Source organism: Ursus maritimus, unplaced genomic scaffold (genome assembly GCF_017311325.1).
Source record: "Ursus maritimus isolate PB19 unplaced genomic scaffold, ASM1731132v1 scaffold_1, whole genome shotgun sequence".
In the NCBI taxonomy this organism is placed as follows: Eukaryota; Metazoa; Chordata; class Mammalia; order Carnivora; family Ursidae; genus Ursus; species Ursus maritimus.
This window is the reverse complement of record NW_024423343.1, coordinates 106,455,009-106,471,496: the sequence shown is the minus strand read 5'-3', so window position 1 is coordinate 106,471,496 and position 16,488 is coordinate 106,455,009. Positions and strand designations below refer to the sequence as shown.

Here is a 16,488-nt window from a genome sequence, read left to right as displayed (position 1 = left end):
GATCCCTATAAAACAAGGGGCACGGCCTGGGACCCAGTCAATAATTTGGGCTCTGGAAACCCCGCAACCTCTCTTCATCAGAATGACAAGAAGGAGAAGCCCCCCCCAGCAAAGAAAAGACAGTGATTCTGTGGCCTCTGCCACAGAAATAATGGATATGGATGTAACCAAATTATCAGAAATGGAATTCAGAGTAACGATGGTCAAAATGATGAGTAGAATTGAAAAAACTATTAACGAAAAGGTTACTGAGAATATAGAATCCCTAAGGACAGAAATGAGAGCGAATCTGACAGAAATTAAAAATTCTATGAGCCAAATGCAGGCAAAACTAGAGGCTCTGACGGCCAGGGTCGCAGAAGCAGAGGAACGGGTTAGTGAATTGGAGGATGGGTTAATAGAGGAAAAAATGAAAATAGAAGATGGTCTTAAAAAAATCCACGCCCACGAATGTAGGTTACGGGAGATTACTGACTCAATGAAACGATCCAATGTTAGAATCATCGGCATCCCCGAGGGGGTGGAGAAAAACAGAGGTCTAGAAGAGATATTTGAACAAATTGTAGCTGAAAACTTCCCTAATCTAGCAAGGGAAACAAACATTCGTGTCCAAGAGGCAGAGAGGACCCCTCCCAAGCTCAACCACGACAAACCTACGCCACGTCACGTCATAGTGCAATTCGCAAATATTAGATGCAAGGATACAGTATTGAAAGCGGCCAGGGCAAAGAAATTTCTCACGTACCAAGGCAAAAGCATCAGAATTACGTCAGACCTGTCTACACAGACCTGGAATGAGAGAAAGGGTTGGGGGAGCATATTTAAAGCTCTTTCAGAGAAAAACATGCAGCCAAGGATCCTTTATCCAGCAAGGCTGTCATTCAGAATTGATGGAGAAATAAAGACATTTCAGAATCGCCAGTCACTAACCAATTTTGTAACCACGAAACCAGCCCTACAGGAGATATTACGGGGGGTTCTATAAAAGTAAAAAGGCCCCAAGAGTGATACAGAACAGAAAGTCACAGCCAATACAAACAAAGACTTTACTGGCAACATGGCAACATTAAAATCATATCTCTCAGTAATCAGTCTTAATGTAAATGGTTTGAACCATCCCATAAAACGCCACAGGGTTGCAGATTGGATAAAAAGAAATGACCCATCCATTTGCTGTCTACAAGAGACTCATTTCGAACCCAAAGATGCATTCAGACTGAGAGTAAGGGGATGGAGTACCATCTTTCACGCAAATGGACCTCAAAAGAAAGCTGGGGTAGCAATTCTCATATCAGATAAATTGGATTTTAAACTACAGACTATAGTTAGAGATGCAGAAGGGCACTATATTATTCTTAAGGGAAGTATTCAACAAGTGGATATGACAATTATAAATATATATGCCCCCAACAGGGGAGCAGCAAGATACACAAGCCAACTCTTAACCAGAATAAAGAGACATATAAATAAAAATACATTAATAGTAGGGGACCTCAACACTCCACTCTCAGAAATAGACAGAACACCCTGGCAAAAACTAAGCAAAGAATCAAAGGCTTTGAATGCCATACTCGACGAGTTGGACCTCATAGATATATATAGAACACTACACCCCAGAACCAAAGAATACTCATTCTATTCTAATGCCCATGGAACATTCTCAAGAATAGACCATGTTCTGGGACACAAAACAGGTCTCAACCGATACCAAAAGATTGAAATTATCCCCTGCATATTCTCAGACCACAACGCTCTGAAATTGGAACTCAACCACAAGGAAAAATTTGGAAGAAACTCAAACACTTGGAGACTAAGAACCATCCTGCTCAGGAATGACTCGATAAACCAGGAAATCAAAAATCAAATTAAACAATTTATGGAGACCAATGAGAATGAAAATACAACAGTCCAAAACCTATGGGATACTGCAAAGGCAGTCCTAAGGGGGAAATACATAGCCATCCAAGCCTCACTCAAAAGAATAGAAAAATCTAAAATGCAGTTTTTATATTCTCACCTCAAGAAGCTGGAACAGCAACAGAGGGACAGGCCTAATCCACGCACGAGGAAGCAGTTGACCAAAATTAGAGCTGAAATCAATCAAGCAGAAACCAGAAGTACAGTAGAGCAGATCAACAGGACTAGAAGCTGGTTCTTTGAGAGAATCAATAAAATTGACAGACCACTGGCAAGACTTATCCAAAAGAAAAGAGAAAGGACCCAGATTATTAAAATTATGAATGAAAAAGGAGAGGTCACGACGAACACCATTGAAATTGGAAGGATTATTAGAAATTTTTATCAACAGCTATATGCCAATAAACTAAGCAATCTGGAAGAGATGGAATCCTTCCTGGAAACCTATAAACTACCAAGATTGAAACCGGAAGAAATTGATTCCTTAAACAGGCCAATTAATTATGAAGAAATTGAGTCAGTGATAAACAACCTTCCAAATAACAAAACTCCAGGCCCGGACGGTTTTCCTGGGGAATTCTACCAAACATTCAAAGAAGAAATAATACCTATTCTCCTAAAGCTATTTCAAAAAATAGAAACAGAAGGAAAGCTACCAAACTCATTCTATGAGGCCAATATTACCTTGATCCCCAAACCAGGCAAAGACCCCCTCAAAAAGGAGAATTACAGACCGATTTCCCTAATGAATATGGACGCCAAAATCCTCAACAAGATACTTGCTAATAGAATCCAACAGTACATTAAAAGGATTATCCATCACGATCAAGTGGGATTCATACCTGGGATGCAAGCGTGGTTCAATATTCGCAAATCAATCAGCGTGATACATCATATCAACAAGAAAAGACTCAGGAACCATATGATCCTCTCAATCGATGCCGAAAAAGCATTTGACAAAATACAGCATCCTTTCCTGATTAAAACCCTTCAGAGTGTAGGAATAGAAGGTACATTTCTCAATCTCATAAAAGCCATCTATGAAAAGCCTACTGCAAATATTATTCTCAATGGGGAAAAGCTGGAAGCCTTTCCCTTAAGATCAGGAACTCGACAAGGATGCCCACTCTCGCCACTATTATTCAACATAGTACTAGAAGTCCTTGCAACAGCAATCAGACGACAAAAAGGGATCAAAGGTATTCAAATTGGCAAAGAAGAAGTCAAAATGTCTCTCTTTGCAGATGACATGATACTCTATATGGAAAACCCAAAAGAAGCCACTCCCAAACTATTAGAAGTTATAGAGCAATTCAGTAACGTGGCAGGATACAAAATAAATGCTCAGAAATCAGTTGCATTTCTATACACGAATAACGAGACCGAAGAAAGAGAAATTAGGGAATCCATCCCATTTACAATAGCACCAAAAACCATACGTTACCTTGGAATTAACTTAACCAGAGACGTAAAGGACCTATATTCTAGAAACTATAAATCACTCTTAAAAGACATTGAGGAAGACAAAAAAAGATGGAAAGATATTCCATGCTCATGGATCGGAAGAATTAACATAGTTACAATGTCCATGCTACCCAGAGCAATCTACACTTTCAATGCTATCCCGATCAAAATACCGAGAACGTTTTTCAAAGAACTGGAACAAATAGTCCTTAAATTTGTATGGAACCAGAAAAGACTCCGAATCTCCAAGGAACTGTTGAAAAGGAAAAACAAAGCTGGGGGCATCACAATGCCGGATTTCAAGCTGTACTACAAAGCTGTGATCACAAAGACAGCATGGTACTGGCACAAAAACAGACACATAGACCAATGGAACAGAAGTGCACAAAAACAGACACATAGACCAATGGAATAGAAGCGCCCAGAAATGGACTCTCGGCTCTTTGGGCAACTAATATTTGATAAAGCAGGAAAAAACATCCGGTGGGAAAAAGACAGTCTCTTCAATAAATGGTGCTGGGAAAATTGGACAGCTACATGCAAAAGAATGAAACTTGACCACTATCTCACACCATACACAAAAATAAACTCCAAATGGATGAAAGACCTCGATGTGAGACAGGAATCCATCAAAATTCTAGAGGAGAACATAGGCAACAACCTCTACGACATCGGCCAAAGCAACCTTTTTCATGACACATCTCCAAAGGCAAGAGAAACAAAAGGTAAAATGAACTTGTGGGACTTCATCAAGATCAAAAGCTTCTGCACAGCCAAGGAAACAGTCAAAAAAACTAAGAGGCAGCCCACGGAATGGGAGAATATATTTGCAAATGACACTACAGATAAAGGACTGGTATCCAAGATCTACAAAGAACTTCTCAAACTCAATACACGAGAAACAAATAAACAAATCAAAAAATGGGCAGAAGATATGAACAGACACTTTTCCAATGAAGACATACAAATGGCTAACAGATACATGAAAAAATGTTCAAAATCATTAGCCATCAAGGAAATTCAAATCAAAACCACACTGAGATACCACCTTACGCTAGTTAGAATGGCAAAAATAGAGAAGGCAAGAAACAACAAATGTTGGAGAGGATGTGGAGAAAGGGGATCCCTCCTACATTGTTGGTGGGAATGCAAGTTGGTACAGCCACTCTGGAAAACAGTGTGGAGGTCCCTTAAAAAGTTAAAAATTGAGCTACCCTATGATCCAGCCATTGCACTACTGGGTATTTACCCCAAAGATACAGACGTAGTGAAGAGAAGGGCCATATGCACCCCAATGTTCATAGCAGCAATAATGAGAGACTATGGACTATGAGAAACAAACTGAGGGCTTCAGAGGGGAGGGGGGTGGGGGAATGGGATAGGCCGGTGATGGGTAGTAAGGAGGGCACGTATTGCATGGTGCACTGGGTGTTATACGCAACTAATGAATCATCTAACTTTACATCAAAAACCAGGGATGTACTGTATGGTGACTAACATAATATAGTAAAAAATCATTATAAAATAAATAAATAAAATAAAATAAAATAAAATGGGGGAAGGGATAATGGGGATCACTAGGCCAAACTGTTTTTAGAAAATGTAATTGTGGGGGCACCTGTGTGGCTCAGTCAGTCTGACTCTTGATCTCAGCTCAGGTCTTGATCTCAGTTCAAGAAAGAAAGAAAGGAAAAGAAAAGAAAAGAAAAGAAAAGAAAAGAAAAGAAAAGAAAAGAAAAGAAAGAGGGAGGGAGGGAGGAAGAAAGAAAGAAAAAGAAAAGGAAAAAGAAAGAAAGAAAAGGAAGAAAGGAAGGAAGGAAGGAAGGAAGAAAGAACGAACGAAAGAAAGAAAGAAAGAAAATGTAATTGTGGAAACAGTATGACTACTGTTATTAAGGTTACTGTTTATATAACATGGATAAAACAAACAACTAAACCACAAGATAGTCTAATTCTATCATCCCGTACAACCTTAAGCACTGATATTCTCAGTGTGGAAGAAAAGACCTATAGATGTAACAAAGTAGGCTTGAATTTGAATTGGAAATACCAGTATGACTCATGAAGTATTTCATCTTTACATAGCTTCATATATTTTGCCTTTAGATACACCTGTAGTCACTTCCTACCTCTGCCCATTTAAAAGGCCTAAGAACAATGACAAATCCATTTGCAATGAATATCCCTAGTGCCTAGACAATTGTGCTCTTAAAATACCATTCCCAACAACAAATAAACAAACAAAAAATTTTAATGAGTCTCCTAGAGAAATAGCTGATCTCAAATCTAGGGCCAGAGATATACAAGATAAATCTGAAACTACTTACCATATCAGATAACAAGGAAGCAATCAAAGACTACTGGCACTGCATCAAAAGAACTCAGTAGAAGATTCATACGTTGTTTTCTGAAGTTAGTACAAAGCTCAGCAATCAAAACAGTATAGTACTTTCATAAGTAAAGACACATCAACCAATGGAGTAGAATAAAGAGCCCAGAAGTAAACCCTCATACATACACTCAACTGATTTTCAACAAGGGTGCCAAGACCATTCAATAGAAAAAGGACAGTCTCTCAACAAATGATGCTGGGAAGACTAGATATCTACAGCCAAAAGAATGAAGATGGACTCTTACTCTATACTATATACAAAAATAAATTCAAAATGGGTCAAAGACCTAACTTGAGAGCTAATATGGTAACCACAGAACTCTTGGAAGAAAACATAAGGGTAAAGCTTCATGACACTGGATTTGGCAATGACTTCTTAAATATGACACCAAAAGCACAGGCAACAAAAGATAATATAGATAAAACAGACTGCATCAAAATTAAAAATTCTGTGTATCAATGGACACTATCAACAGTGAAAAGGCAACCCACAGAACATGAGAAAGTATTTGAAAAGTATGTATCTGATAAGTGATTACAACCCAGAGTATATTAAAAAAACAAAACTCCTACAACAACAACAACAAAAACAAATAATCCACCTGAAAAATGGGTAAAAACAAATAATGGACAAATCTCCAAAAAAGATACACAGAAGGCCAATAAACACATAAGATGCTCCACATCGCTGGTCATTAAGGAAGTGAAAATCAAAACCACAAGACACCACTTCCTACCCATGAGGACAGCCGTTATCAAAAACATAGAAAATAACAAGTGTTGGGAAGTATGTGGAAAAAGTGAAATCCTGGTACATTACCGGTGGGAATGTAAAATGGTGCAGCTACTATGGAAAACAGTTTGGTAATTCCTCATAATGTTAAACACAGAATTGCCACATGATCCATGAATTATACTCTTCTATATAACACCCAAAAGAACTGAAAACAGAGACTCAAACATAAACCAATGTTCCAAGCAGCATTATTCATAACAGTCAAAGGAAGAAACAACCCAAATACCCATCAACAGATGAATGAATATATCAAATGTGTCATATACATCCGCTGGAATATTATTCAGTATTAAAAGAAATTAAATTCTGATACATGCTACAACACGGATGAACCTTAAAAACATTATGCTATGTGAAATAAGCCAGACACAAAAGGACATACACTGTATGATTCCACTTAAAAGAGGTATCTAATAAAATGGGCAAACTCAGAGATAGAAAGCAGACTGGCAGTTACCAGGTAGGGGGTGGGGGAAGGGGGGACGGGAAGTTATCATTTGAGGAGTATAGAGTTTCAGTGTTGCAAGATGAAAGGTGTTCTGAAGATGAATGGTGGTGATGCTTGCACAATAAGAATGTCCTGAATACCACTGAACTGTACACTTAAATTAATGGCCAAGACAATAAATCTTACTTTATCTACATTTTCCCACAATAAAAAAAAAAAGAGTTGAAACAATAAATGGTTAAAGTAAAAGGATGCTAGTGAATCAAACTCATTCAAAAACCTGGTAAATAGCAGGAAAGAATCAAGCATGCATTCTGCCTTCCCCATGTGAAAAGTACCAGGTGAGGATATGTACCTCTTTATATCCATGTTCCAAGAACAACAACAACAACAAAAGAATGAGAGTTACCACTTTACAACCCCCAAAGAATTAATGGATTAAGCACAGAGCAGTAATGACTGCTGACCTTTCAAAAAGAGAAGAAAGACATTAGGTATCTCCTAAGGAAACAGCACTACCTATACACTTGCCAAAAGGATGAAACACAAGTCTCACTGAGCCTCTGGATCAGCTGCCTATGTGCAGTAAACAGAGGACAGAGAAAAAGCTGAACTGACTCATGAGTATGTGATCAACAAAATACAGACTGAAAAAATGTATTCAAAGAAAAGAAAGGGATAGAAGAAGAACCTGTAAATTCAACACCCCCCCACCAAAAAAAAATTATCAAAATTTTTAAAACTTGGCAAGACTAAACTATTGTGTGGAGATGCACTCTTAGGCAATATAATGATAAAGAATTGCAGCAAGTCATTTCCACAGAGGTTGATTAAGTAGTTCTCTCGGAGGGTGAATGGTAGCTGTGAGAAAAGCAGAGCACAAGGGCGGGCGGGCTGCCTGAGGGCCTGGCTAAATTCTACTTCTTCACCTGGGGGAAAATTACAAGTGCTCGGGCACCTGGGTGGCTCAGTCAGTGAAGTGTCTGCCTTTGGCTCAGGTCATGATCCCAGGGTCCTGGGATCGAGTCCCACATCGGTCTCCTTGCTCAGCGGGGAACCTGCTTCTCCCTCTGCCAGCGGCTCCCCGTTCCTGCTCTCTCTCCTTCCCCCTCTCTCTCTCTGACAAATAAAATAAATACTTTTTTTAAAAATTACTAGTGCTCACTTTGCAAAAATTCATTACACAATATATTTCTTGTGAGTAGTTTTCTATGACTGCTTTATTTTATAATAAAATAGTGGTTTTAAAATTAACATTTCTTTTACATCAAATGTATGATTGGTGTATGCTCATCTTTGATTCTCTCACCTTTTTTTTTTTTACAGTGGGAGTCTGTTCAACTCAAAATCCAACAAGATCCACACATTGCATTAAGTTGACACATATTTTAAGTCTCTCTTGAAGTTCTTCCTTCCCTTTCTTTCCTAATAACATGTGTTGAAGAAATCAGATCATTTAACTACAAATCTCTCTACATTCCAGATTTTCTTGTTACCCCTGTGACACTGCTTCATATTTCCCATCCCCTGAATTTCCTGTGAACTGCTTTTAGATCTACAGGCTGTGATCAGATTCACGGTCAAGACTATACATCCTACACTGTGTTGTATTAATGAAGACTGGTAGTTTCGTTTTTATGTGGATATTCTTTTTTTTTCCTTCTTAAAAGAAAATAAGTGCAAATTATGTTTTTTTACTTAAAAAAAACCTGTGATCTGAAGATTTAATGTCAGCTTTGCTTTCTATTTATAAACAAATCCTCAGAAATTTCAGTCAGAAAAGTTATAGCTCTGTAACACAATGCCAGGACAACTGCAATATATCCAATCATCATGTTATACAATCCCTAAAAAATACTGTTATCTCTAAGCACTGAACTTACCTGCTGGAAGGCTTGAATTGTAGCCGAATACGAATGAAGGGACAGACAAAATTTCAACAAATTCTGCTGTAGAGGTGACAGAAACTGAAATGAAGCTTCCAATATTGCATGATAATAGGAATAATCAGTACCTGTCAAAGAAGAACATTATCCAAAATAATTATATACAACTAGACATATCCAAATAAGATAGTTCATAAAGTATAAAGCTATGTGTTACAGAGGTACGTGTGGCAAAATTTTACCACTATCCTATTGTGAACTGTCGTCAAATGCTTAGAATTCCCTAGAGTACAGTAAGTAATTGGACTCTTCCTCTCTTCTTCCCTTTGTTCACACTATTCCCTCTACCTGGACTACAACTGTCCCACTTACCTGGATGACTAACTCCTACCTACCTCCACAAGAAGAATTCAGCTATGACACCACCTACTCTGCAAAGTCACTCCCAATCCCTACCCCATGCCTCACTGGACCGAATACATCTCTTCTTTGGTCCCATAATATTCCTCTGCTTACCTCTTTCACTTATCACATCATTTACTAAATTATTTATTCACTATCTACCTCTCCCCAAATAGTTTTTGAGCCCCCACAGGCAGACGTTAAAATGTATTTATCTCTGTATCCCCGGTGCCTACCATATGTTTGTTACCTACTCAAATAACCCAACAAAACTGAGCAATGTGATGAGGAGGTACAGAGTATTAAAGGTATTAACAAAATTGTAGTTTGGGAAGAAGTATTTCAACAACTGGAACAAACTACCTGAGGGGGGGAAATAAAAATACATGTACCAGCATGAAAAAATCCCCAGGATACATTATTAAAGTGCAAGGTACAAAACAATGTACAGTTGACCCTTGAACAACACAGGGTTTAGGGGCACCAACCACCCCATGCAGTCAAAAATCCAGGTATAACTTTGACTCGCCCAAAACTTAACTACTAATATCCTACTGGTGACAGGAAGCTATACCGATAACGTAAAAGTCAATTAACACACATTTTGTATGTTATATGCAATTTTATACTGTAATCTTACAATAAAGCAAGCTAAAGAAAATATTATAAAGAAAATCATAAAGAGAAAATACATTCAAGTACTACAGTGTATTCACAGAAAAAAAATCCGAGTATAAGTCGGCCCATGCAGTTCAAACTATGTTATTCAAGGGTCAACTGTACATAGTGAGCTATCTTTTTTACTGTAAGAATGAGATATAAGAATACATATTATGTATTTGTTGTTAAAAAAAAAAAAACCACTGAAGGCTAAACACAACTAATTTAAATAGTTATAAAAAGCAGGGGAGAAACAGGAAGGCGGACAGGGAGAGAACAAGATTTTTCTGTATAAGCCTTTTATAAGCTTAACTATTAAATCATATATATGTATCAAAAAAAGTTTTTAAGGAATATAACATTTTGAAAAGCAAAATATATAAGGTTCTACATGGCATGAGCATCTTCTAGTTAGAAAAAGACACCAGAAAGAAATACTTAAAATGTTGCCAGAATGTTAATGGTCAATACCTTTGGGTGGTGGAACAATGAATAATATTTCAAATAAAATATTTAACATACTTTATGATCACTTCTAAGAATTCATATCCCCCAACTTTAACCAAAAACACATTATCATTTATATTGAGGAAATTTCATTTTAAATGTCAGAGTTCAAATTTCATTATAAAACCCACTTTGATAAATTTGCTTTACAAAATTGTAAACTAAAAGTAAAATTTTTTCACTAACGCAAACAATTCCAGTTGACTCTAAATTATGTAACTCAAACTACAGATGCTTGCTCAAACCTTTATGTACTAATATCACAAAAAAGAAATTCAGACTTGACTTTTAAAATTTGTATTATTTTTAATAAAAAACAAAAAGTTAAAAATCAACTCAGTTAAATATTAACAGCAGTCACATTGTTTTCACACATTTGCTCTTCAACAAGGCCTGTCAATGGAACATTCAAGGTTTTAGCTACCCGTGTCCACATCTTTGACTAGTAATGTTCATCTACAAACATCTATAAAGCTTATATTGAACTAGAAGGTGTGAATGCACATCATAAACTGTAAACAAGTGATAGCTGACATTGTCATTCATCTGCTACCTTGACACTGAAGTGGGTGGCTGGCAGGCGTAACAGGAAACATTTTGAATGGCACTAACTTAATGATAACGAACCTAACAGATAATAGATCAGTTGTGTAACTAGTCCATTACAAAAGAGAAAAGGAATCAAATCTGATGGTAATTAAGTTACTACTAAATGATTTTAAATGAATTTGACTTCTACAAAATATTCACACAGCACTTCTAATAAAACAACACAAAAGAACAAAAAAAGGGGGAAAGAAGAAATCAAACGTAGTATTTATAGCCAAAGTTATAAACTGCTTCAAGAGTATCAGTTTGCGTTGGCTCTGCTGGCTACCATTACAACTTTAGTCATTAAAGATAAAAGCATTTTCCATTAATTGCCACGCCACAAATACTGTGAAAGAGACTACTTTTTTCTAATATTTTCCCAGATACCAAAGTCAAAGAAGCATTTGCTTCAATTTTACCGTGATGATCGGATGATCCAATATTTTGACTGGCTTCTACAAAATTCCAAAATTTCTCTTGACTGTCTTCTGCTAAAAACTCACTGGGAGAAAAGGGGGGAAATATCAGAAATAAAACAACTTAATAAAATCCTCTAATATAAGCTACATTACTAAAGAGTAAAATAGGTTTTTAAGTTTCCAAATGTCCAGAGTTTGGCTTTTATAATATATATTATACACAAGCATGTATAATATATATTCTAATGATAAGCAAGTCTTACTAGCTTATTGGCTATTAATAACTAATTAGCTTAGTAGCTTATTCACTTATTCATATTAAGAGCCTAATAGGTATTCCATAAGAAACCTGGAACAATAATGTAACAAGAGGGAAGTCCCAATATAAATAAAGCTAATGAAACCCCATCTTGTGAAAATGCTATTGGTAGTAGAAGCAGAATTAAGAACTGATAATTCTGGTACTAGTTCTGCTCACTTATTTTCTGAAAGACCTCACAAAGAACAAAAAATATGTTTTGCCTAAGGGTCTCTCTAAAGGCAGCATGTTGTAATCTTTTAACATCCATAAATCCAAATTTTCAAGATCACCAAATTTTAGTTTAATAAAATTAGTTTTAAGAACTTAATACCGCCTTAATTTTTTCTTGACTTTATTCTATGGACCTAAATAATGACCATTCTAAATTTCCCTACATTCCAGAGTCTAAAATCCCTAAAAGAAAATGTGTGTACTGATTGCATGACTCATGTAAATTGGTTATCTCCTCCTGAGACAGAATACTAATGTAGTGGTGATCTTTCACTGTCTTAAAGCAAACTACAGATCTGGATCTCAGCTTACCTAGCCAAAGGAAGACTTTCCCATTACTTGTCAACACTGGGGTGTACAACTCTCACTCTACTCCACAGCTAGACACAGAAATATGGGAAAAATAAGAAACATTACCTGGTAATAGACAGCCTCTCTAAATATAGGTTTCTGAAAATACCCATTTTCATATTGTATTAAGTTATTTAGTACCTCCTTGAATGTGGCATTTTTCTAGGCTTCCTAGTACCTAGCACAGACATCATACCAACCTTATAATAGCTTATGGTCTAAGAAAACACATACTAAGAAAAATAGATTATGATATGCAAATAAACACTAAATTAATCAATTAAAGCTGCATTCACAAGATAAGCTTGTGGAAGGGGGGGAGGGATAATACACTAAAAGGTTGTAATGGTGAGAACAAGGATTCACTGAAGCAAAGACCCTCCTGAAAAGGCCATCTGCAAATAAATATATGCTCTTCATATAATTACAGGAAATCTCGAAATATACGTTCTTCATCATCCCACTGCATAAAGAAGTCTTACGACATCTAAGTTCCAAACAGTCTTAAGAAAATTAATTACTAGACCCACTGAACTAATCCAAGGACGGTAAGAGCAAACAAGATAATATTAAAGGGAATGCTGCCATTTGTTTACAGTATAATTCAGTTTGTTTGCTTTTCATTTTAAATTGTTTTTTAGCTTCTTACGCTGATTCCACTGAGTAAAACATCTACAGTCTTTCAGATGAAATTATATGATGTCTAGGCTTTGTTTTAAAATATTCCAGCAGGATAAGGGAGGAGGGTAGTGGTAGTTATTGGTTACTGGAGTTGAGCTGATAATTGCTGAAACTGGGTGACAGGTAAAGGGACAGCACATTTTATGTACCATTTTCTCCACTTTCAAATGTTTTGAAAGATCACAATAAAAAGTTTTTAATCTATAACAAAAGAAAAAAAAACATAAACAACCTGAATGTCCACCAGATAGCATAAATCTGGTAACAAACTTGTTTTCTAGATTTCCAAAGTTATTGTTGGATATCAGAATTGGTCTTCCCTCCATAAAGAACCAGAAAGGGAAGGGAAATGAATATTTAAGGAGGGCTTACTACGTGACAGGCACTATGCTTGGCATATTCACCCATGTCCTTAAATCCTCACAGCCACCCTGATTTATAACCATTTTTAGAATAAAGAAACTGCAGCTCAGAAAGATTACTGATTTGCTTAAGGGCGCAGAGTTAGCAAATGAAAAATCTGGAATGCAAACTCAAATCTATTTGATTTATATCTCTATCATGCTGCATTCTTGGGCGATTATAGTAGCTAGTACTCAATAAATGATTAGTTTCTATTTCAATAACAGAACTTTACTTACACAATATTTCTGTTAGTAACTATGGCTGTCCAAAACATATACGGTGTTCTACTTCAATTAAATATGTAACACCTCATGAACAACCAGAAGGGTACAACTGCTTCATTAGGATCAGGCCTAATCTAAAAATACACATGGGAGTATTTTTAGTTTCTAAGAGCTAGACGAAGGGAAGGCAAAATATCTGTGGTAGCTGCATGCCTCAATGTGTACAGATATATTCTGTCCCCTCACCCTCACTCAGATGGACAATGCTGTGATCTGCCATCAATGTCTGCCATGGACCTGGGAGGGAAGAATGGTGGCCTCAGCTACTTCTGAAGAGAAATAGCGAGGACTTCTAATATGTGCAACTTATTTCTGAGCTGCCTAGATGTCCCATTACCTTGGCAAAGTGTCTGCAAATAGCCACAGAAGAGGACTTATTAAAAATAGTCAACCAAAATGGCAACTGGCCAGGACATCGTGAGAGGGGGAGATGTCTGTGAAAGGAAAAGTTGGTGGAGGAAGCGGTATACATTATTCACTTCACAGAGATCAAAGAAACTGAAAAAAATGGATTAATTAAGGCTGACAGTTTTAACATACTTTTTCAAAAGTCCCATAAATTATGCCATAAGAATCTTCTGAGACAATGTACAAAACCAAAAAATTAGTGTGAGAGTAGCTGAGTGGAACTCAGTAAAGAATGTCAAGTAGAGTATTAAAAAACATCTGTTACAGTTAATTGCACAAAATTATTTAGGAAGTGAGAGTAAATTTCAAACACTTCAATTTACACCAGACAAATCATCAAAAATAAAATAAGGGGGGGAAAAAGTCAGCTATTAGAGTCCGCTCACGCAGTTTAGACCTCAAACAACCTTTGGTCACTTCATTTTTATAAGTGCCCTCTCTATCTAATAAAAGTTCTGACACCAGAAGAGCTCAATCCACTTATCAAATTGTAACACTGCTATGAAATAAATGCAGTAGGAATTTTTTCTTTTGGCCATTTTATTGTTGTGAAAAGGGAGGCACATAGGAGTGATACAAGTTTAAGTCTGACCAGCGGAAAGTTAGTGAGGCTCCTGAGCAAGGCAAAATCAGGTCCTAAAAGTCCCACTTTCCCACTGGTCCTCTTATCAATACGAAATGAAGCTGTTTCCTTAGGAGATGCAACTATTCATAAACACAATCAACACAACAAGAACTCTTCATTCACATTTTGCTAGGGATGAAGGAGGAAATGTTAGAAGATGAAATTCTAAGTCGAAGAGTACAAAGAGAGACCAAAGTTAACTGAAGTAATGCAACAGTTCAAATTTCTAGCACCATCAAATTCTGAGATTTACCAACTGCTTGCCACTCAATCTACCTAAATTTATGCTTTAGAATGACTCTCTACAAGTACTAGCTATATATTATTTCAGATACAATAAAAATAGGTTTCCCTCCATAAACAAAAGACTGGCAAAAAAAGATGTATATAAACACTAACTAAAAAATACACTTGGAATACAAAATCTCCCAAGAAATTATTGACTATATTGTATTTTATTGAGTTTAAGACACTGTCAATTTTAAGACATATCGTTTTTATGAAACACTAAAAATGAAAATGTTACCAATTTTATTTGTAAGATAACATCTTGATTTCATTAAAATGAATCTTAATTTTGGAGATGTTAAAATGTGGAACATGTAAATCTTAGATAAAAATCTACCCGTGTCCTCAGCCTCCCCTCTGCACTCTCGTATCTCAAGGTCCTCTCCCAAATTCTTAGAAGGAGCGGCGGGCCCTCTTTCCCCCCATCTTGCCAAACTCTCCTCTTTCTCTTTTATTAAACACCTCTTAAAACCTTTTTCAAATAAACAGAAAAATTCCCTTAAGTACAACTCTCTCTTCCTTTATTACCACATGTATACCTTTCTTAGAAGATAATTTAACCAATTCAATATATTTGTCCAAAGAAGTCCCTAAGTATCTCTACAAATCCATATTATCCTATCCTACTGACAGATTCTGTGTTCTAACAGCCTCTAACTAGCACACAGCACAATGCACACTGGAAGAGGTGCTGACTAAATACATGTGATGATAATCTCGCTGCCTAAAAAAGCTCCTGCATACTCACTAGCAGATCCTACATTTTTACTCAAACACATGAAAGAAAAAAAGATGTCTTCTTACCTGACTTCTAACAACAATGGAGTGGAAAACCATTTTGTAGTAAGAGAGGTTGTAATGGCTTTTGAATCTGCCTTTACTAAGGCCAACAGGCACAGTCCAGTGAATACAATCAGAAGTCCCATTTTATAGCAAACCCCTAAAAAGGAAAAAAAGAAAAAAAAAGGTTTTGCTACAAAGAAATGTTTAAACCTGAATCTTAATACTTACAGATACAAAATAACATGAAAATTACAGAAATGGAAATGCTTCTGAAATTTAACAGCACCTAATATCTCTACGGTTTCAACTTACTGAGTGACTGATAACATAACTAAAGGAGTATAGATCATATACTCTTTCCTACAAAGACTCCATTTCATTTCCTGGGGCGCCTAAACTATACACAGGTATAAAAGTCAGCTGGTGGCACAGCAGGTTGCACACAATCATACTTTACAGAGCATGAGAATAAACAACGCTGAGACAGATGAAAATGTAAGGATATTAAATGGGTCCTCCCAAAAGTCCTAACCCAGCACCTCAAAATATGAACTTATTTGGAAACAGGGTCTTAACAGAGGTAATCTACCTAAAATGAGGTCATTAGGGTGGGCCCTAATCCAATATGACTGGTGTTATAAAAAAAGGA

At 36.6% G+C, this 16,488-nt stretch overlaps 1 protein-coding gene across 2 annotated transcripts in view; it reads right to left on the bottom strand.

Annotated features, from left to right (window-relative positions):
• Positions 1-16,488, bottom strand: part of UGGT1 (UDP-glucose glycoprotein glucosyltransferase 1) — a 131,469-nt gene that overhangs the window by 109,059 nt on the left and 5,922 nt on the right. For both annotated transcript variants that reach the window (XM_040619470.1, XM_040619480.1), the window contains exons 2-4: positions 15,861-15,996; positions 11,483-11,565; positions 8,901-9,031 (exon numbers count right to left, since the gene is read on the bottom strand). In XM_040619470.1, coding sequence (XP_040475404.1) covers positions 8,901-9,031; positions 11,483-11,565; positions 15,861-15,996 — 350 coding nt within the window. The remainder of the gene's footprint in view (positions 1-8,900; positions 9,032-11,482; positions 11,566-15,860; positions 15,997-16,488) is intronic.